This window comes from Tenrec ecaudatus, chromosome 7 (genome assembly GCF_050624435.1).
Source record: "Tenrec ecaudatus isolate mTenEca1 chromosome 7, mTenEca1.hap1, whole genome shotgun sequence".
Taxonomy (NCBI): Eukaryota; Metazoa; Chordata; class Mammalia; order Afrosoricida; family Tenrecidae; genus Tenrec; species Tenrec ecaudatus.
Window position 1 is genome coordinate 118,383,441 of NC_134536.1, and position 23,218 is coordinate 118,406,658.

Here is a 23,218-nt window from a genome sequence, read left to right on the forward strand (position 1 = left end):
ACCGGAGCAAAGTGTGGTGAAGAAATAAGATTGTGTGCACCTATCCTGGGGTCCTAAAGGCTTTTCTCAAAGGAAGCAGCCATGGAAGTGAGGAGTCAGCTAAGTATACAGAAATACACATCCACCTGTGTGATCCAAGGATTGCAGATAATAAGATCCAAACTTGGAGGAGGGAATGGGACCAATGCCGAAGTTCTACACACCCGGTTTATGCAAAGCTATGGATGACAGTGGTACCCCCCAAGTCCATTTACAGGGTCCCTACATGGATTGAGTCCCCAGTGAATCCCAGGTGCACGTAGACTAGGTGTCGGAGCCAGCCGACCAGTCAAACAGTCCTGAAAGGGGCCGTGAGGATTAAGGAAAGAAAGAGAGACAGAAAGTATCGGGAGGGCAGCAGTCTGATGGACTGAAGCACCCGAGTTTATTCTACAGACTCCTTATATCAATGCAGAAACAACCCGGGGTCAATTATCTCATTGTTAAGCAAGCACATTTGATACACATCGCAACTCTATCTTCTGCCAAGCCAGACATCTTTGAGAAAATTAAACCACCTGCTTTCCCCAGACTTTGCATACTTTCTTGTCCTTGACAGTCTGTTCAAAGCGTAAAGTCAGAGAAGAAATCAGCAAACACTGACACATAGGTCATGAGACTTCTCAGCCATTTCAAGGCTGAGTCTTAATGGACTTCAACAGCTAGGGGCATCAACAACCCTGAGATCAGACAAAAAGCCTTGTAACGTGGATGTTAGCGGTTCTACTTCGGCTGGAGATGGTGCAGAAGAAGAGGAAAGCCCTCAACAAGACTAATTGACACAGTGGTTTCAACAACGAACTTAAGCATAGGAACCACAGTTGTGAAGCTGAATGCGGACTGGGTAGTGTTTCCTTCGGCTGTGCAGAGTCACTATGGGTCGGAACTACTCAATGGTGACGCGAGGTCATCTAACAGCAACAACAATCTAGGCTGGAATGTAACGCCTTGTCATTCGATCTCTCTCTGGACTCGATATGAATTTATTCTAAAGTTTTCATCGTGTCTGCTTTCTATTGTGTATGGTCATTGTTGCTGGGTCCTCCTGTGTTGTTTGTCCTTGTTGTGAATGTTTATCTGTAGAGGGAAGCCGGGATGGTAGAATTGCAGAGAGGAAGACAGCAGCTGGATTTAGGACTGCGGGGGCGGAGGGGGCGGGGTGTGAAGGGGAGGGTGGGGAAAATAGAGAGTCAACATCAGTGGGAACACGAAGGAAGAAAAGGTTCCAAAGCTGACTGTGGCGATGATTGCACACTTCTTCTCGATATGACTGAACTATTGAATTATATGTATGACATGTATGTATGACATGTTAATAATTTGATAAGTAATATGTCAATAAATTTAAAATAATGATATAAGCAGGTTGCAACAATTTACTGATTTCATCATGAGTGCTAGCAGCGTATACTTTGTGGCTTCTCATAGCACGCTATGTAACAGGATTCTACCACGTTGACAGAATTTGGCAAGACCATCACCTTTACCCTGTCCATCAGCCTTATCCTGGTAAATCAAAGAACACCGCTGACCTTACTGTGTAATCATCAATATTTGTCTAACTTGGGCATCCGGTTATACTCACCCTGCCCCTTCAGAGGTCCCATGGTTTCAAGCTCTCTGACATCCCCGTTGTTGCAGCAGCCTGTTATTGGAATAGGGGCAGGTCCTACTCGAAGCCCATTGGGTCCCTTTTTTCTGGAGCGTTAACATCCTGAGAGGCCAAGTTCCAGTTTTAGTTAAAGTTGCTCTAATCGTTACTGGATGGGCAAGTGACAGGTTAAAGGCCTAGAGGGCTTCCAAGGGCCTCTGAAAGTGGGTCACAGAGAAAAGTGGACACAAGGGATCAGACTGTCCACGCTGAGAGCCAACTCCAAGGGTCTGCAGGAGTCAGAGGAGTTCAGGGACTTCTGAGGAATGGAAGAGTTTAATAAAACAGGCCTTGTCATCCCTCCACAAGTCCCTGTCATACAGCATCACGAGGCCGCCATACTCTCTCTCCCAGATTGCTTTACCTGTTGTTGTTCAGTGCCAGTAAGTCTGTTCCGACCCATAGCAACCCTATGTGTGATGGACCGAAACACTGCATGGTCCTGCGTGATTCTCACAGTTGTTCATATGCTCGAGCCCTTGTTGCATTCATGATGTCAACCCATGTCTTTAAGGGCCTTTCCTCTTTTTCGCTGCCCCGCCACTTTGCCAACCTGACGTCCTTCTCCAGAGACTGGTCTCTCTTGACACTCTAATGCATGTAAGACGACGTCTTGCTTGCTGTCCTTGCCTCTGAGGAGCACTCTTCCTTCTTCCAAGACAGATTTATTTGTCCTTTAAGCAGTCCATGATACCGTTCAATGTTCTTCGCCAGCCCCACAACTCAAATACAATGACACGTCTTCCATCTCCCTTATTCCGTGTCCAATTTTCACATGGCTGTGAGGCAATTAAAAATACCATGCCTTGGGTCGGGTGCACCTTAGTCCTCAAAGTAACATCCCTGCTTGCTGATACTCTGAAGAGGTCTTGTGCAGCAGATGTACCTTGTCCGAGCTTGTGACTGCTGCTTCTGGATCCGGCCAAGACAAAACCCTTAACAACTTCACCCTTTTCTCCATTGACATGATGTCACTTATTGGTCCAGTTGTGAGGATTTTGGTCTTCCTTATGTGGAGTTATAATCCATGCTGAAGGCTGCGATCCTTGATCTTCATCAGCAAGTGCCTCAAGGCCTCACTTTCAGCGAGTAAGTTGTGTCATCTGTATATCACAGGTTCTTAATATGCCTGCCTCCAATCTTGATGCCATTTTCTTTCTCAGATCACATTATCCGTATTTAACAAAGCTTGTCATTTTATAAGATAAACATATATCTCAGCAATTCCTTATGGTTCAATGAATTAGAAATACTTTGATAAATGTTTGGTGTCTTAGCGACCGAGTGCTGTCTGAACAGAAAGAAATACCCCAAGTGAGTGACTTTAATGAACAAATGTATTCGATCAGAGTTTAGGAGGCTAGGAATCTGTATTAAGAGCACCAGCTCTGGGAAAAGACTTTCTTTCTTCATCAAAGGTTTTTATCTCCTTTTAACATTTGAGGGCCCAGGGCTTCTTGGAGGTGTGCATGTGGGTTAGCACCTGTCTTCTCTTGAGACCAGGAGGTTCGCAGTGCAGGGACTCTTGGTTCACAAAACATGATCTTCTCCCAGCTCTTGCTTCATGGTGGTACTCTGGCCCATCTCTCTGTGTTTGCTTCTCTCTCCTCCTTTCATCTCTTATGAAATAGAAGGTGGAGTCCACAGACCAGGAGAACTCCCGTCAGCACTGGGTCAGGGCTATGACCTGAAAAGGAGTGTTGCAAACCATCCTGATCCCCTTGCAACTGATTGGCTGATCATATCAGAGGAGCTGTTTCTGTCATGGCCTAACTGCCAAATTGCATCATCATCTAATTGCCAAATCACTGAGAACCATGGCTTCGTATAGTTGACACATTTCATGGAATCATAATTCAATCCATAACATCTGGCCAACCAACATTTGTCAAGTTAATATTTGACTGATGTTGTTCAAGTGACATGACATGGAATATAGTGAATTGGAATCAATTCTATGGGCAACAGCCTTGGCCGTTTGATTTTGTTAGGTTTTTCAGTTCAAGTAAAGGATTTGAGAGAGAGAGAGAGAGAGAGAGAGAGAGAGAGAGAGAGAGAGAGAGAGAGAGAGAGAGAGAGAGAGAGAGAGAGAGAGAGAGAGAGAGAGAGAGAGAGAGAGAGAGAGAGAGAGAGAGAGAGAGAGAGAGAGAGAGAGAGAGAGAGAGAATTATTACTGGTAGTGTTGTGGTTACATTTTGGGCTGCCATCCTCACAGTTGGCAGTTCGAAACCACCAGCAGCTTCTCAGGAGAAAGACTGGACTTTCTTCTTTTTTTCTTTTTCACTCTACTCCTTTGAATCTTCTGGGCTTTCTATTTCCATAAACAGTTACAGTCTCGGACAACCACAGTGGGTTGATAAGAATCAGCAGTGAATTCGGGGTTATTACCTTTCAGCAAACAATGGAAACGATAGCTTCCTATTCATGTTTTTTCCAGTGCATTCTGCTTTCAGATGTTCATGAGTTCTAAATGGTAACTCTGGAGTCCTGGTAGTGCTGTGGGCTAAGCATTGAACTGTTAATTGCAAGGTTGGCAGTTCAAACCTACAGTCACTCCTCCAGAGAAAAATGAGCTGTCTGCTGCTCCTGTAAAGATCTGCAGTCTCAGAAATCCCACGTAGAGTTGTTATGGATCGGAATCAACTTGATGGCATTGGGTTATCTGTGTTAAACTGAGTAATCCCTGTGGGTGTTAGATCAGAATTGTTATGTGCCATGGAGTTGGTTAGGAACCATGAGGTTGGTTCTAACTCATAGTGACCCCATATACAAGTGAACAGAAACTGCCCCCTCCTGTGTCATTCTAACAACCCCCTCCTTTCCCCTGGCGTTGTACCTGGGGAGATGTCCTTCTCCCAGCATTGGTCCCATCTGATGGCACATCCAAAATGTTACCATCCTCTTTTCTAAGAATCTTTATGGCTCTACTTCTTCCAACATCGATTTGTTGGAAGTCAATCTTCACCAACATCATAATTCAAATGTATGAATTCTTCCATATATTCATTGTCTAACTTCCTCCTGTATGTGACATGATTGAACACATACCATGGCTTGGGTCAAGTCTCACAGAATTTTGCAGTTACTCCGTAAGAAAGGGAAAAATCAATTACCTCCAAACTTCCCTCGAGGAGTAATTTTAAATATTCTAGTTGGATATAGAGAGTTCAAAAGAAAGGCAGACTGCCACGTGCAGCGCCTCATTTGGATGTGTCTGGAGTCTTGGAAGCTTGACTACCCTACGTTCTCCTACAAATGGACCTTGAGACTTGTTTGGAGGTTCTAGCAGGGGAGCGCAGCTACTCGTATACCCTTGACCGAAGGACGGTCTTCCTTCTTATCGGGGAAGGTCGTCCTCTTCAACCGAGCGCGCAGCTTCGGGAGGGACGCACATGGAGCGGTGAGGGAGGAAGGGGACACCCGCCTAGCCAGCCAGATCAGCCGAATCAACCCTGGCGATCAATGGGGTGACAGATGTCGCAGCCAGATCGCCCTCACATCCGAAGTTCTATGGCTCGCGCTCGCTATATAAGCACAAAGATCAATGTAACTTTTTGCATAGGATGACTGGTTACTGCCGTGGCAATGCAATAAAATAGGCTTAAAAAAACTTAAAGTCCAAGCACAAACCGAACCAAAGAGCTGATTTCATTGACAAAACTATTAACATTGAAGTTGAAGCTGTTTTATTTGGGGACTGTTTTACAATATCCAGAATGCCTTGCAGACGGGGTGGAGCATGCTAAACATTGCCGTCTCGATTGGTGAGATTTCCGGGAGCCTCGCCCACCTCGGTGCCTTCTCCCCGCCCTCTGGGCGCTCTTAGCTGCAGAGTGCTCGCTCTACGCCCTGTGTGACCTTGCGCTGTTGGAAGCGGACTTTCAGGTCTGTCTGTCTGTCTCCTTTCTGCTGCCCAGGCCTGCCTTCTCCTTTCCTGTCTCTTCCTCCCTCTGCACTCTGTCTGCTCCGGTCCTCTCACTTCTCCGACCTCCCCTGCCCAAGCCCATCCTTCCGTCCTGCTCTCGCTCCTTCCTTGCTGCTGAGCCTGGCACCCAGCACCCCGGGGAGCTGGGCTCTCGGCTGGCTGGGGTTGGAGTCCTTGACTCAGGGTGCTCCGATCTTCCCGGGCCGGGCCGAGCGGTCGACCCGATTCTGCAGGGGCCGAGCTGGGGCGCCTAGGGAGCCCCGGAGTTGAGTCTGCGCTGCCAGGACGTGGCCCCCCGAACGCACTGTCCCGCACGGGGTCCCGGGAAGCGTCAAGCCGAAAGCGTGTTTCCCAGTGACCTCGTTTAACCTGTCTCCTCAGTCGCTGGGCCAATTCAATAAGGGGTTGCTGGTGAAAGCGTGACCACCTGCCTCCTCGGCATCGTGTGGAAAATCTAGCAGCGTTTTCAGAGCGCGAGTATGAAAAGGTTGGAAACTGAGAAGCACCGCGCTTGTTGAAATCACAAACGTTGTTGCAACACGTGGCCCCAGCTTCCTCACACCCAGAGTCAGCAGTCACAGATGGAAAGGCTGTGACGCCACAATGGCTTTTCTTTAAAAAAAAAAAAAAATTTATAAATAATGCCATGTATTTTCACCAAGCGAGGGGGAAACGCAGCAACAAAACCAATTTCCTCAGCCCAATCCGTAAAGTCATTGAGTCCTGAGCACGGGGTTCAAAGTGGGAAACTATGGATGTTGATGTCCGCAGGAGTTGAGACATTTGTTTTTCAAAGAGCCTGTGAGACCGTCATGGGATCGAGGCCCAAGCTCCACTATCTCAATGGAAGGGGCCGCATGGAATCCGTAAGATGGCTTTTGGCTGCTGCTGGAGTCGAGGTACCCTATATGTTTTCTTTTATTTTCTTTTTAACAGAACCCTTTACAGTGATTTGGGTGAGGGTTTACAGAGCAGTTGATCAATTTTTCATTCAACAATACATACCCTTTTGTTTCAAACTCACTGATTGTAGTTCCCTGAATGTAACTTGACATCCCACCTTGCCCTGTTTTCTGTTTCCACTCTTTTCTTTCCTAAAGCTTCCGGTTGTGCTTGGGTAAATACTTTGCTTTGGATCGCCAGCGGTTGCTTATTGCTATGGTGTGTGTACTTCACTAGTGGGGTGGTTCCCATATAAACCAAATCTGGGCTGAAAATTGAGCCGTGGGCCTGAGTTCATTTCTCCACCTGAAGGGTGAGGAGGAGCCACAGGTTCATGAGTTCCACCAGACTTTTTCTGCCCAGTAAGCTTGTTCTTTTTTTACTGAGTTTCCTTCCACATTTTTCTCCCACTCTATCCAAGACCGTCTCAAGCGTTATCTTTCAGAGCAGTTCGTCGTGGCAGCTGGGTAGCCTCTAGTTTTTCTGGTCTCGGTCGGGGAGGAGGACATGGTCTATTAGTCCCCTGGACCAATTGTTTCCATATGTCTTCATCATTCTTCTTTGCTCTGTATTGCTGTACTGGTTTTTGACAGACAAATTGGTCGGAGATCTTTGCCGGGAAAATGAGTCTCAGAGTTCAGTTCGCTCTTGGTCCCCTTCCACCACATTGCAGACATGCATCATTGAGTCTGAAGATGCCTTCCTTTCAAACGGTGTCTTGTTTTTGTTTTCACTACAAATGGAATGTAGCTGATAGAATTCTCTGCTACTGTTGACTTGTGCTTGATCATGGACTTCTGATCCACCATTAACATATTAATTGATATAGAGAACATGAGTGAACTTTTTAGTTACTCTCAAAACAGGTTGACTGGCCGGTCTCTTGTGAATTCCCTACCAATGGTTTCACATTGATAATTCTCATGACTGTACGTGCGTGTGCTTTGGCATACACAGTGTTTTTATTTTTGTTCTGATCTTTTCATTAATATCATGGAAACTGAAAAATGGAGAGATCGTTATCATGAATTGCATACAGCCGTCACTCAACTCATCAAGGGTCAATTTTATGCTAATTTTGTTTGGTCTTTGCTCCTCCCTCCAATTTGCGTGTGTGATTATTTTAAAGCCAAATCCAAGCATGTCTTTTCATTTGTGAACACTTCAGTATTTGTCACTAACAGATTAGGATTATTAAACCTGGTCATAATACCGTATCACATCCAACAATATCAACAGTTCGTTGCCATCTAACCCCAGGTCTCCTGTCAGGAGCAGGGCTTTTTACAGTTACTGTAAAAAGTAGCCTGGATCTAAACAAGGCCCAAACATGACAGGATTTTTCCGTTTAAAAAAATCTGAAACAGCTCCCTAGGCATTTTTAAAATGCTTTGTTCTTAGCAATACTTTTAGCCGGACTCAAACGTTGCCAAACAATAAGGTCAAAGTTCCCATTCCTTCTATAACCTTGGCACTTTTAGCTAACTTTTTTCGGATTGCACTAGTGTCTCTGCCAGTGGACTGGGACTGTCATAGAATCCTGTTCAGGAAATGACATTGCACTTAGTCACGAGGTTTCTTGTGTCTCCTTTGCATTGTGACACGTTCTTGGTTTTTCCTTTTTTCTTCCTGACCTTTGGCAGTTTTGAAAAGGATGGGTCGAGGGTTTCATCAGGACCCTCCACGCTTCTGGCTTGTCTGATGTTTTTCTCATGATGCCAGGCTGGAGGGTATAGATTTAAGATGAAGAAGAGCCCAGAGATAAAGTGTCCTTTTCACTGCATCCTATCAAGGTTAACGTGGTAGTGACATAATTTATCACGGTCAGGTTGACTTTGATTACTTGGCTAAGGGAGTTTCTGCCAAGTTTCTCCAGTTTGAAATACTGAAATACTGGCTCCCCCCTTCCATTTCTCTCCCCCCCCTGCCCCACCGCCACTTCTTTAGAGGCGATTGATTAAATCTTGCCCACAGGTGAAGGGAGATGGATTAAGCTCCAATCTTGGATGGGGGAGTATGTATATATCATATGGAATTCTTTTGTCAGGAATATCGGTCTCATTTCTTCCATTTATATAACTATGATTTCTTTATACCTGTTATTTATTTCAGATAGCTCATTTTGTTGCTATTGTTCCAGATTAGCCATTGGGAGCACGTTCAGGTTAACTCTTGTGTTTCTTTGACTTATCGCTACCCTCCATTCCCTCTGTCTGTCTGTCTGCCTGCGTGTCTCTCAGCACTTTTCTACTTTCTGGCACTCCAAGGTGACGCCGGCTCATCGATAGTTCTCTTGCCCCAGCTCACGAATCAGCCTTTTTCAAGAGATCCTGATCTCATTGGAAGGCAGAATTAGCAACTAAGGTCTGGGTGGTGGGAGTCTGCTGTTGAGTGCTGTCAAGTGGATTGTAACTCATCCTGACCCTGCAGGGCAGAGCAGGCTCCCTGGCTGTGATCTTGATGGAAGCAGAGTGCCACTCCCTTTCCCAAAGCTGCCAGAGCTGCCAGCCCTTCAATGAGCAGCACGTGCTTAACCATGGCGCTACCAGGGCACCTTCATATTGCTTCTTGGGTCGTTTGTTTATGGGTGAAACTGCCCTGTAGAATGTCCCCTTCTTCAGTGTGTGATTCACGAAGACTCTGGGTGTCATACTAACATGCCTTCTATTTCCCATGTGTCCTGTAAATGACTGGTTGGACCCAGAGCTATGATCAGATCCAGGTTCTTTTTTCTTTCTATTGTAAAAATAATTTTTAAAATTCTACCAGATTACTTCAGAGGTGATGCTGTAAAAGAAGGTATATATATAATCACTATGTCAACAAAAATCCTCCAAAAAACGAAACTCAAAGTGACGCCTGTCAAGTCATTCTCAACTTACAGGTCAGGGGAGGGTAGAACTGCCCTGATTGGTTTCCAAGGCGGAGACTCTTTACCAGAGATAGAAAGCCCTGTCTCTCTCCCATGGAGTGGCAGGAGGTTTCGAACCGCAGACCGTATGGTTATCATCCCAATGTGTGACCACTGCACCAATAGGTATCCTTGCACCACGTCAGGGTGTACAGAATAGCTAGTTGTCTTTTTCTCAGCGTTGTCATCTGTTGTCAGTGTGATCTGTGCATTTTAACGTTTCCCTCATTGTCCGTCTAGCTGTTGGCTTTAGCAGCTGTCAATGTTCATTCCCACTGTTCCTAAAACCCCAAACTGGCACCACCGAGTCCATTCTGACTCTAGCAACGGTTTAGCATAGGGTAGAGTTGCCCCCTGTGGGTTTCTGAGACTAACTTCACGGGAATAGAAAGCTTCGTCTTTCTTCAGAAAGGCAGCTGGTGGTTTTTTGTTTTTAATCATTTTATTGGGGACTCCTACAACTCTTACCACAATCCATCCAATCATCCATTGTGTCAAGCACTTTTGTATATTTGTTGTCATCATTTCCAAAACGTTTTCTTTCTTCTTGAGCCCTTGCTATCAGCGCTTCCTTTTTTCCCCTCTCTCCCCACTAATTGTCATTTTTCAATCACCCAGATATAACTCTCCTCCTCCATCCAGGGTATAATTAATATTCACCCACTTGGTGGTGGTATTTTGTTAGCCTCTTTAAATCTAGAACAACAACATCATCCACAACAAACCACACTCACAGCCCTTGAGTCAGTTCTGACTCATAGCACCCTCCAGCACAGGACAGAACTGCCCCTGTGAGTTCCTGAGACAGCGACTCTATACGGGAGTGCAAAGCCTCCTCTTTCTCCCTGGGAAGCGGTGGGTGGTTTTGAGTGGCTGAGTGTGTGATTGGCAGCCCAACAATAACCACGATGCCGCCAAGGTTCCTTTAATCTAAAACAGTGCCTGCCCCCACTCCCTTTCCTGTCCTTGACTCCTGTCAGGAGTTCAGGCTATTATACTGAGATTGCCCCACATTTTGTATATCCCTGTTTGTTGCCAGCTGATTAGATGAAGCTGCTCATCGAGTTCTTTACAGGGCCCTTCCCCCACCGAGGAGGCTGAATTTGGTCATTGATGACGAGGTTGGCAGTGAGATGATCAAATCTCTCCTTTGTCACTTTCCTTTTGTCATAATTCAGACCTTGGTGGGTTGTTGCTTTTAGGCTGTGTGAATATACCGCCCCACCAAAGCCCAATGATTTTAGCATCCATTGAGGATTTTTATAGAATCAGTTAATGTGGGGGTAGCCAGCCCCCTATGCCTAATCACGGGTTCAGTAAGTGCAGCCGTACAGTTAAAATATATAAAGATTATAGTAAAGTCATAGAGAGATAGGAGAGAGAGTAACATGAGGAAGCCTGACACATTTCATGTTAGCATGCTCACCTCTTGGACAGCCATGATCTCAACAGCCAGCTCCGCCCACAGCGAGGGCAGAGAGGGCAGGAGAGAGCAGGAGAGAGAGTGATTCATTACTAACCAAGGCTTATATATCTTTTGGGGCGTGCAAGTCCCTTGATTACAGGTAACTACATGTCACAGAAAGGGGTTGTACTATAAGTGATACAGTGATGAGAGGGGGACAATCTAGGGGTATACCTGCAACAGGAAGGGGAGGGATTGGATGTACACATGTGACAAGGTGGGCGGATCCTAGATTCAGGATGGCAGCCTAACTTTGGATGTCACTGAGCAGGTTGGACCACTTCTCTGGCTCTCCAAACAGTTACTATCCTTATCAGTAGGGTGTGAGCCCCACCTGCAGTGGACCAGATCATAACCTGATGGCTGAAAGACTACAGGCAGAATATCTCCGAGCATCTGACCTCCCACCATGTGCTGGCAAACAGCCGCCACTGTTTGGCATATCTCTGGGAGAGACAAAGCTGAGGAAAGGTCTTTTTATCCCATAATGCATTGGGGGTTCCAATTGGCAGTTTTTTAACTGTAACAATAATCATACACAGGTTAGATTCTGTAAAGAAGAGCTTCCCCTCCACCCCAACCCCCTTCCTTTTTTCTTCATCATCGTGATCTATGAACTTACACTTTTGTGGTGCTTGTGTATTATACAGCAGACATTGTGGGGTTTTTATGCATCTTTAATATTTTTATTGGCATGTAATTCAATAGTTTAGTCACATAAAGAAGAGTTGTACAATCATCACCACAATCAATTTTAGAGTATTTTCTTCTGTCTTGTATTCATTGTTATCAATTTCCCATTTCCTCCCAACCTCCCCTGCCATATCTCATAAGAACGCAAGCAATGCAGCCACTGTCTCTATAGGTTTACCCAGCCTGGACTTCAGAATATAGAAAAATATCATGCATTGCTCTTTGTCTCCTTCCTTTTAAATCATTTTCTTGGGAACTCTTACAGATATTGTAACCATACATAATTCAATTAGATCAGGCATAATTGTACAATTGCTGCCACCATCATTTTCAAAACAGTTTCTTCTTGAACCCTTTGATATCAGCTCCCCTTTATCCCCACCCTCATCCCTGAAGCATTATTATTATTGCCATTTCATATACCATCCAATGTATTCCTTCACCTGCAATTCTGTCATTCATTCCCCTGCTGTAGGGTTATACAGTCATCACTGCTATCAGTTCCCCCTTCCCCCACTTCCTCTACCCTCGGGAAATCTTTACTGCCACTACTCTTTCTGAACATTGTTCTTTTTGAGGCTCAAATCGCCCGAGACTTTTTTAACAGAGACCTTTTATCCAAACACTGCCATTGAGTCGATTCTGACTCATGGCATCCCCTGTGTGACAGGGTAGAACTGCCCTTGTGGGCTTCTAGCCTGTAACTCTTTACTGGAGCTGAAAGCCTCATCTGTCTCCTGCAGAGTAGCTGGTGGTCTCAAACTGCTGACTTTGTAATTAGCAGCCCAATGTGTAATCATTATACCACCAGGACTCCTGAGGCCCTCTATAGAATGCTATAAATCAAAAAAAGCATTCCTGTTAAGTCGATTCCAACTCATCATGACCCTATAGAATAGAGTTGAACCACTCCATAAGGTTCCCAAGGCTGTATGCCATCTTAGAAGCAGACTGCCACGTCTTTCCAGCAGCTGCTGGTTTGACATGCTGATTTTCCCCTTACCAGAGGAGCGCTTGCTCACTGTGCCACTCCTCAGGGTACTATCGCCATCGACATAGTCAAAGCTTGAGTCCCTCCTTGTATAAGAACATCGCTGCCCTAAAACCAGTCTTAGATTCGAGTCAGTATTTTCTCCTAGAAGCCCAGATTCCTATGAGTGGCCAGTGATATTCAGAACCCAAGATAAGGGTACAACCAAGCCCAAACTAAACCCATTACCATCAAGTCTGTCCTGACTCATCGTGACCCTATAGGACAGAATAAAACGACTCCATTGGATTTCCAAGACTGCCAATCTTATGGGAGCAGACAGGCTCATCGTTCTTGGTGAGTTTGGACCACTGACCTCATGGTTACAGCCCAAGGTGCTAACTTTCTGTGTATTTCTAGAGACGATTTGAGTAGGTTCTGTTTTGAACCTATAATGATGATCTTCTTGGGGGCGGGGGGGGTCTTGTTTTTTGTTCTTAGTTTGATGAAGAATTTTTAGAAACAAGAGAACAGCTGCAGAACTTGAAGAATGGTGAGTATGACATGGAAGCTACTGGGCTGAGTAAGGGCTGAAGCCCAAACACAGCCGACTGAAACTTACGGGGGAGGGCAAAGGCGCTGGGGACTCTGCATGTGCAGAGTTGTCAAGACAGTGCTGCCCGTTCCTGCCAGAACCTGCCCGTGGTGCGTCCATGGTAGAATGCTAGACCTCCGTGTGGAGACACGCAGGCTGGGTTGCTGGCCAGTAGACCTTGCAAGCAGGCACCACACCAGCCACAGAACCCCCTGTGAACAGAGTGGTCTGATCGTAGGTGGCCCTGGGGATGATGCAGGCTCAGGCAGCATTTTGTTCTGTCATACATGGGGCCACTGTGATAGGGGGGGCAGCTCCACAGCTAACCCCGGCAGCAGTAGCGGTCCTATTGGCAGCCTGCTCTCACCAGCCATCCAGAGGGCTCCCTGGCTCAGGTCAGCTTGAGCGGGAAGCAAGCCAGTCTGTGCAAACCCTGGCCTGCAGCCACCGGTCATGTGCTGAGTACTCATTTCCCTGCCCTCTATCCCCCCAGCCCCCAGCCTGTGAGCTGCTGGAGGTGGCTGCATCTCTCTATCCCCATGGAAGCATGCAAAACAGATTTGCTGAAGAAATTAATGGGGTATTTTTCTGACAGCAAAAGCAATGAGTGCACCTGAGTATCAGCTGGTGGTGTAGGTCATGTTATCAGATGCTCTGAAGGATGTGTTGGGCTGCGAGCTGCCTGGTTGGCAGTTTGAAACCACCAGCTGCTCCTTGAGAGAAAGACGGGTCTTTCTACTCCCTAACAGTTGCAGTCTGGGAAACTCATAGGGGCAGCGCTAGCCTGTCCTATCAGGGCCCTATCAGCCCGCCTCGCCTCGATGGCAGTGACTAAAGGTGCTCTATTCAAGAGAATATCTGATAGACATGGATACACACTGTAGCTGTCGTGCCTACTGAGTCCTTGAGAGATATCTAGTCTGCGTGAGGAATGGTTTTAAAATTTAATTGAACTTTAATTAGTTAAAATCTGGAACAGAATAGCTACACCTAGCTAGTGACTATCCTATTGTCCGGTGCCATGTGAACACCTGGTTTTGTTCCCCTACTCTGTCACTATGGGAAGTGCCTTTTTGCTGAAGGCAAGAATGAAAAGGGAAAGTTGAGAACAGTGTACAAGGTTCATTGTACAACCAAATCTGCTTTCGCTTCCCCTGAATGAAGCTGAGGTTATGGACCACCAGGAAGCTTCTGTACCACTGAAAAACAAAACAACAACAAAAAGCCCCAAACTCACTACCGTGAAGTTGATGCTGACTCCTAGAGACCTTGTAGGACAGGATCGGACTGCCCCTGTTTCTGAGACTGTAAACAGACTAGGCTAGACTTGACTAACTGTAACTGGGACTAGAAAGCCAAATCTCTGGTGGATTCAAACTTCTGACCTTGTGGTTAGCAGCCTGGTGTGTAAACCAGTATGCCACCAGTGTTCTTTTGTTCCATTAGGATGAGTTAAAAAGTATTGCTTAGAAAAATTACAGAAACTACGTCAGAATTTGAAGCTGTTTCTCAACAGATCTTTCATCTAGGTGCACACATGTCTGAAGATGGTGCTTCCATCTCTCGGACCGTCTCTCAAACAATTCTTTCATTGGCACCACATCAAAATGGCAGTTTGGGCATCCTCTGGGGACTCGACATGTGTTCCCTTTAAAGGTTCTTTGAGCTCGGGGAACAAACAGAATTCTGACGAGGGAAGATGAGGGCGGTAGGGTGGAACAGTACGATGCCCATGAACTTCCTGTCGGACGGCCTTCAGTACCTTGGAGGTAGAAGAAGGTGCATGGGCACGATGGGGAAGCATTTCTCTGCTCAACTTTCCTGCTCTTTCCCCGCCAAAGCAGTTTTCGGTTTTCTTAAAATTTCTATCATAAACCCTGTGACCATCCTGTGCCCTGGGAGAACGATCTATCAAGACTGCCCACTGGAATCCCCCACAATAAATCTGTATCAGCTTCTGAAGTGACTTCTCAGCCTGGGATTGAACGGGCCCAGCAGATCCCCTCAGAAGCCACTGTGTGGATACCTGGTTTGGAAGGCGTCCTAACGAGACTGAGGCAGCGTATTACTGAGTGCCCTCGTCTGCAGCAGCCTTCTGCTGGTCAACTGAGCCCCATTCCAACACAGTTCGCGTGGGATAGACCCATGCATGTATACACTGGGTTTCTAGTCACAGTGCTTGGGGTTTATCCTGGTAGTTCCTGAGGTATTTGTGGGGGGGGGCGGAGGGGGGGAGGCACAGTCGAGATCACCCCAAGGCTGTGCTTCCATTCCCAGGTAACCACCTGCTGTTCCAACAAGTGCCCATGGTCGAAATGGACGGGATGAAGTTGGTGCAGACCCGCAGCATTCTCCACTACATCGCGGAAAAGCATCGCCTCTTTGGCAACAACCTCAAGGAGAAAACCTTGTACGGAGGCCAGTCTCTAGCGTTCTCCTTTGTCGGCTTTCGGAAAGGCCTTGATTCGCCACCCTCTGCAGGCCGCCTCCTCCTGCAGTGCCCCGTGTCATTAGCGGGGCCAGGGAATGGCGACGCGGCCAGCTGAGATGCAGTACAGAGAGTCTAAGGAAAGCTTGGGAAGAAAAGTTGAACTTGGGTGCTTGTTCCTGTAGGTAGAGGATGATTGTTTCAGGCTGTAACATCTTAGAGTAGTCTGCTTTCCAAATCTTGCTTTTACCATCCTGGAGAATTGGTCATTGAGTCCGGAGAAGCCGATCGGGCTTTTCCAGGTCCGTGACATTGCCCGTGGGCTTATCGTTTGAACGCCAAAGCCCATCCTTCCACTTCCCAGATGTGTGATCCTGGGCCGCGTGTTCAAGTTCGGTTTCCTGTACGAAGAAGACAGAAATCGTATACGCCACGAGATGACAGGCACAGAATGTTTGGCCCCTGTCCAGGGCACGCCAAGCTTTCAGTAGATGGGGTTCACGCCATCTTTTATAAATGGGAAGCTGAACCTACACAGTGTGTGGGCACCGGAGTGAGGGTGGTGACGCAGGGGCTGTGGCAAGGGGCAGTCATGATGACCAGGATGCGATTTGATTGGTGACGGATTTTTCTGAAGGATCTCACCAGATTCCGTGTAGAACTGACAGAGCATATTTACTATTATTACCGTAACAAAACAACCATAACAAAGCCCGCCGCCACGGAGCCCATTCCAACTCTGAGCAACCGCACAGCACAAAGTAGAAGAATTACTACCTGGGGTTTCTGGGGGTCTCAGTCTCTATGGGCACAGTCAACCTTTTTCTTATCCCATGGTGCGGCTAGAGGGTTTGAACTCAGGACCATGGTGGGTTTGAATGAATCAACTACACAGCCCAGGGTGATGCCGAAGATGCTAGAGCCTTAAGGAAAACAGAAATTTGAATTCTTAGCTATGGAAGCCCATGGGCTCACAGGGATGGAAAGCTGAGACCTGAGCTTCTTTGGTTTGTTTTCAGGATTGACATGTATGTGGAGGGCATACTGGATCTTCTGGAAATGATTATCATGCATCCTTTCTCGAAACCCGAAGATCAACCAAAGGAAGTGGTTAACATGACCGAGAAGGCTGTGAGCAGATACTTCCCGGTGTTTGAAAAGGTACGTAGCAGAGAAGCCTTTAATTGTGGCATCCCCCGGCCACAAGGGCCCTGCCACAGACCCCCTCTCCTGCTCAGTGGTCTGACCTTCCTGGTCTGTAAGAGCTGCCGGTTGCCCTCGGCACACAGCCAGATGTCCTGGTGCCTCTTAGGCATCACCAGGACCACACGACTCCGAAGTCTGGAAGGAATGTGGGCTCACCACGTGTGCTCACCTTCATTCTCTGCAGTCAGAGAAGCCCGGCACCAAACCCAGTCAGCAAGTGTTTGCCAAACAGCTCTCGTGTGCCAGATAATCCTAAATGATGGATGGCTAGGAAGTATCGTTTCATTGTGTTTTCTCTTCTGTTCCCTTTGCACTGTTGTTTTCGGTTTTCTTTTCCTCTTATACCGATAGCCACTTTCTCTGGGCTACGATCCCTCTTTTCTTACACTGGAAGGGTTTTAAAAACGTTTTAAGTCAAAAAGGAGAGAAGGAGATGTGAAAGCATGGAAAGGCCTATTTGGTAGACTGCCTTGGCAGTCTTTGGAGAATTGGGATTTAAAAGCAGGAGGAGAAGTCCCTCACACTTTCTCACCGTGGGACGACCTGCGTTCTTGGTGGAGGATCCCTTGTGGGTCGCCCACGTCATTACGCATTGGGCAGCGATCTAGAAGGGCAGCAGTTCGAAACCATCCGGCTTTCCTGGGGAGAGAGACAGGGCTTTCTACTCCCGTGAAGAGTTACAGTCTCGGTAACTCATGAGGGCAATTCTACCCTGTCCTACGGGCTCACCATGAGTTGACATCGACTGGATGGCCATGAGTTTGGTTTGATTTTGGAAGTTCCTGATGCAAAATTCTGCATATCCACTCTCCATGGAAACCCAATTTTCTGAGTCAACTGTCATCCAAATCACAACAAAAAGGCAAAAACAATATCACCAAGGTCCCAGCCTCCCACCCCCCACCCTGTGGCCTGCACCACCTCAGACGCTGCACCAATTGAGGAACTTTGTCTGTTTCCCTGTGTAGTGTGTCCTCATTGACCCAAGCACTTCTATTCTGCAGATTTTAAAGGATCACGGACAAACCTTTCTCGTTGGGAACCAGCTGAGCCTTGCGGATGTCATTCTACTGCAAACTATTTCAGCTCTAGAAGAGAAAACACCCAACATCCTCTCTGCGTTTCCTCACCTCCAGGTGACTAAAGACCCCGCTTCGGCCCTGGTTGGGTTGGTGGCTGGCTGTGCTGGTCAATACAATGAAAGGAAAGTACAGACCCCAAGCGGTTTTGTTTCGTAAGTCCCAGTTTCGTCTTAGGTTGGATCCACAGATATATGTACTTTCTTGTAATCAACTCCATACACAGAGCCCGGGACTTTGCACAGAAACGAGGTTAGAGATGAGAGAGTCCTGACCTCTGTAGACTATGTATTAGGCTGCTCACTGCAAGGTCAGCAGTTCAAAACCACTAGCCTCTCCAAGGGAGAAAGATGAGGCTTTACTCCCGTAAAGGTTCGCAGTCTTGGAAACCCACAGGAGCAGTTCTACTCCTATAGGGGCTATGTGAGTGAGAATCATGAGTGAGTGTCCTGATTGTGCTGATGGGAGGAGGGAGGGCAGGAGAAGTCGGCATTGAAAACACTCTCGTATCTGAGCACATGACTCCCTTTCTCAGAAATAATGAGTTCTGAGAGCTAATAAGGAACATAATCCATGTCAACCCAAAGGGTTCCTCCTGCCATCCTTGCTGGAAGCTCAACAAAAGACTTGTTTGCCTCCACCTGCTTCTTGGAGCAATCTGGCCAACTTGCTTATAGAATTTCAAAGCAGGAAAGAATATTTAAATATAGAGACTCCTCGAATGCCTTCAATATACATAACAGGAAGAGACCCAGGGTAAAAAAGTCAGCAGCCAAAGTGGCTCAGCTCGTGGGCCCTTGAGTTTTAACTCCACCATTGGTTTCTTATCACTAAGTCCAGTGAATGTTCTTCCCTACTGAAGTTGGCCAATTGCTTATCCTAGATAGTTCTTATCAGTGAGAGCATACCATATCCGTGGGATTTTTCCCATCTGACTTATCCACTCAGCATAAAGTTTTCATGGTTAATGCAGTGTTTATTTTTCTTTGGGGTTTAGTCATATTTCATTACACTTCTATACTATATTTTTTTAAATCCACTCATCTGTTGGCATAGTGGGCTATGCACTGGGGGGCCAACTCAGTTCAAGGTCAGCAGTTCGAAACAACCAGCTATCTTGCTGGAGAAAGAGGAGGCTTTTTGTTCCTGTAAAGATTCAGAGGCTGAGAAACCCATAAGCTCACTGTGAATTGTAATCAATTCGATGGAGGTCAGTTTGGTATGGCTTCTTGCTGGACATTTAGGTTGATTCCACATGTTGGCAAGTGTACTGCAATGAGCATTGATGTGTCTGTGTGTCTGTGTATTGCTGTTTTCAGGTCTCTTGAAACAAGAAAAAAAAGGAGTGGAATTACAGGGTCAAATGGTAGTTCATGTCTACCTTTGCAAGGAACCACCACCCTGGTTTCCACGGCAGCTGCACCTTTTGGGCCTTCCCACTAGTCAAGAGTTCCAGTACCTCCACAACCTTTCCAACATCTGCGGCTTTCCACCTGCCACAAACAGCTTAGGAACACATTTTGATGGGACGTTTTACGTGACCTTATTTTCATAGGGACCTTGACATTTTTTGTGTCTTCCTTTTTTTTCAGGGTTTCTCCAAGAAAATAAGTAATGTCCCCACAATTAAGAAATTCCTAGAGCCTGGCAGCAAGAAGAAGCCTCCTCCCGATGACGCCTATGTGAAAAATGTCTACGCCATCTTTGCACCATGAAATCACCTGCACATCTGCAGGCGTGAGCTTGCACTGAGAATCCGCTGTGTCTACAGTACCCTAACTGATGCCAGGCTGCAGCGACCCCAGCCCTGAAACAGTATTTTATAAAAATATATATGGGCTTTCCTCGAAAAGAGACGTCTTCTAGAAATATAGATTTTTTTCCCTGTCTAGCAAACATAATAAGGGGCCTTTTTCTTAATGCCTTTTAGAGGAAGCTGGTGTTTACGTTGGTTCAGATCAGGTGGGTGTAACCAGTCCGATTGGTGGAATGCCACGTTCCCACTTGGACATTCTTCCTTTTCTCCTGATCCCTTCTGAAACTTCCCCCAGTCTCCTCTGGCTGGCCAGTGTCTCGTAACAGCTGAGAAACCACACAAGGATCCACTCCTCTCGGCTGGCATCAGTCAAGTGGTAGTCAAGAGTGCAGTTGCTGTCTTCTGCGGTGAAGAATGTACAAATCCCTGCCTTGCGGCAAGCACGCTTCCCTGAAAACCTTTGGAATGTATAATGCAAGAGGACGTCAAAAAGTTGGTGGGGAAAATCCCGTCATGTTTCCATTCCATGTTTTCCTGCCCACTTTTTGAAGCCCCCTGTGGTAGGCTGGGTGGTCTAGAGAAACCAATCCAGTGACACTCATCTATGTCCAAGCAGACTTTCTACCAAGAAGCAACTTGTCGCCAAGACAGTGCGCAGCCCAGCGCAGCTCCAGCCCATAATGCTGGCAGGGGTCCTCTTCAGGCTCACGTAGCTGCAGGCTGATGACAAGAGGGGAAGCAGGGTGATCACAGGCTGGTGGGTGCAGAGTTGAATGGATCCGGGGTTGTTGGAAGCATGGCAGGGTGCCAACAGCTCTCAGGGTTGGGTAGTCCACGTGACACTGCCCCTGGTGGAGACACAAAGTCCCAGTGAAATCCCCTTGAGGAGGAAGGCAAGCGGCAAGAGAGTCTGTTCCCAGAGCCATGCACTCACATACAAAGCCCATACCCCCTCATTGACATCAAAATCATCCAACTACCACACCCCTTGTACAGTAAAAACTGCAACTGGTAGAAGTGTGGAAACCTGCCAGAGAAGGGAAACATGCATGTCCCACAAACAGGAGAGAGGGAAAATGAGAAGGCTGCCCCTGTTACAGGTGGACAACACGCCAGGCCTGGAAAACCAAGGCAGTCCCGTTGAGTTCCGGCTCTCATAATAGAATCCAAAGCCCAAGGAGGGGGTGGCAGCAGAGCTTAAATTGCAAACACGCAGTTTACAGAAGCAGTGGATTTCCACGTGGATTAAGCTTCTGGTGAGTCCTTTCTGACCATACATAGTCCAGGGACCAGAATAGCCTCGCCCACAGACAGACAGCACTGTAAAGTGGATTGGGGCAGGTTCCATTAGGTTAGAATGTAACCCTATCATTTGAGCTCTCTTTTAAAGTTTCAATTTTTAGTGTTTTCTGCTTGCTTTTTTGATTGAGGTTTTTCTGTCCCCCGCCCTTTGTCATCTTTGTATGTTTGCTTTCTGTTTGTGCTGTGTATGATTTTCTGTGAGATCCAGGATAGGTCTATAGACAGTAACTGGATTGATAATTACCTAGAAGCATGGCAGGGGAGGTTGGGGGTGCGGGGTATGAGGAAGCAACAATGAAAATGAGACGAAACATCCCAAAATTGATTGTGATGATTGTACAACTCTTTTAAATATGATTGAAGGCTTAACTGGCCTGATATGTGATCTATAGGCCATTAAAATGATCACTTAAAAGTATTTTAAAAAGCAAGTAGTCTTTGCTGGCCTTCCTCAGCCCCCTAGTTCTGCCCCTCGGCAGACCGAGTTACCATGTGCACACCCCAGTTGTACCCGGCACATGCATCAAGCACATGCAATGGTAACCAAGTGGGTATTTACAGTCTTCTAATATTTTTTTAATTTCAGAACTAAGAAGTACAGGATATTAATACTGCTTTCAAACATATGTGGACTGAGTGCCCCCCAAACTACTCGTGCACTTGTTCCGTACCAGACAGAGGGTCAGGAGGCAGACTCCTAGTCTACAAGTGGCTAATCTTATCTGTCACAAGTGCCCCCAGCATTTTAGAGACCAACCAGACAGACACACTTCCGGCTCATGGCTTGGTTCCTCAGGTTTGTAGCATGAACACCTCGCCCTTTCTAACCACAACGCCTGAAAGAGCACAGGCTGGGTGGCAGGGATGCACCTGGCTCCCCTGGACCAGTGGTGTCCCGGTCTGCCTGGGATCTTGAATGCAAGACTCACCAGATGGAACACCCAGAAGGAGGAGCGTTTGCATCCATTTTTCCACTTACACGGAGGAGCCGGACACCTGCTGGATAACACGCAGGGCTCTGTGTTACTGAGGGCTGTAGGTGGCAGCAAATTCATATTGCTTATTGTGACCACCGTGGCCCAGTGTGACTGCCTGCGAGTGTGGACCCAGGTCTGCCACCCAGGCCTCTACCTATTTCGCAAGCTTCACTTTTCAGGTTATCTTTCTTTCAGACACAAGGGGGCCCTCAGCACTAGCTCTTTGAAGAAGCCTTGACTGTAGCAGAAGGTTGGTGTCCCTGGGAATTGGAGCAAATAAAAACTGCTCTCCCCCAACACACACACACCACCACCACCACCACCACCACCACCACCCCTTCCCTGCTCGGGATTATGTGACCTTACATTGTACAACTCACTTTCCATATTGGAAACTAACCTCCGCCCTTCCACACCTGACCTCAGTGTGACCAAGCTTCAAAGCTCTCGGTCAAGTCTGGAGAAAGGCCAGGCTCATCTGCTGCTGGGCATGAGATAGACTGGATACCAGAAATTACCCTCCCAATGAAAACAACTAGCCATGCTGCTCAGAATCGGGGAAAACTAAATTTTTTTTTAAAAACACTATTATGTATAGCCTGTATCCCAGGGACTTCCCACCTCTCACTAACCCTCTGTTCTCACCCGCTACAATCCAGTCAATGGGGACTCAGAGCGCCCTGCTTTGGGTGTCTGGGCCTGGAACTTTACGGGAACATAAACCCAGTCTTTCTCCCACTGAGCGGCTGATGGTTTTGAACTTCTGACCCCTCGGGTTGCAGCCCAACACGTAACCACAACTGCACCAGGGCTCTCTCCTGTTCTAGTGACTAGATATTTAGTGTGAGGACAGAGCAATTCCACTGTGTAAGGGGAAGACAAGTCATTCTCTTGCTGGCTGGGTTTGGCTATTGGCCTGATTGTTCACTGGGACAGGTATGCCCCATCACCTCTTGATGAGCACATTAGGGTACAGACGCAGACCGCTGCCCCCTGTCAGTTTTGACTCATGGCAGCCTTCTGCACAGTGGGAGGAGCCATTGCCAGCCCTGGCCACCCTCACTGTGGCCACAGTGTGAATGCATTGTGGTGGCTGCGGTGCCAGTCCTTCACTCTGAGGGCCTCCCTCACAGCCACTGGCCCTGCGCTTCTCCAGTGGGTGTCCTCCCCGAGCAATGGCACCTCCTGATGTGTGTCCATGGGACGTTGAGTTGGGCAGTGTGAGGTTGGGATCCAGATGGTCTGGTTCGGGCTGTTTAAAAAGTACATGCATGTGTTA

The 23,218-nt window shown here is 47.1% G+C and overlaps 2 protein-coding genes across 3 annotated transcripts in view; one reads left to right on the forward strand and one right to left on the reverse strand.

The window, feature by feature from the left end:
• TMEM14A (transmembrane protein 14A) overlaps positions 1-23,218 on the reverse strand; it is a 248,263-nt gene that overhangs the window by 18,175 nt on the left and 206,870 nt on the right. The window lies entirely within an intron of this gene.
• GSTA4 (glutathione S-transferase alpha 4) lies at positions 5,489-21,389 on the forward strand. 2 transcript variants are annotated; one of them, XM_075554971.1, is made up of 7 exons: positions 5,489-5,575; positions 6,387-6,514; positions 13,098-13,149; positions 15,469-15,601; positions 16,639-16,780; positions 17,830-17,961; positions 19,497-21,389. In XM_075554971.1, exons 2-7 carry the CDS (start codon positions 6,428-6,430, stop codon positions 19,617-19,619), a joined length of 669 nt encoding a protein of 222 aa, XP_075411086.1. In that variant the 5' UTR covers positions 5,489-5,575; positions 6,387-6,427; the 3' UTR covers positions 19,620-21,389. The 2 variants fall into 2 exon arrangements, with proteins under 2 accessions (XP_075411086.1, XP_075411088.1); XM_075554973.1 differs by having other exon boundaries at positions 5,532-5,575; positions 6,412-6,514.

What these genes read in the sequence shown, in the direction of transcription:
- GSTA4 (XM_075554971.1), top strand. Translation starts at nt 6,428, where the DNA reads ATGGGATCGAGGCCCAAGCTCCACTATCTCAATGGAAGGGGCCGCATG. An exon ending in ACTTCCCGGTGTTTGAAAAG is followed by an intron (nt 16,781 to 17,829) that starts GTACGTAGCAGA and finishes TCTATTCTGCAG; the next exon opens with ATTTTAAAGGATCACGGACA. An exon ending in CTGCGTTTCCTCACCTCCAG is followed by an intron (nt 17,962 to 19,496) that starts GTGACTAAAGAC and finishes CTTTTTTTTCAG; the next exon opens with GGTTTCTCCAAGAAAATAAG.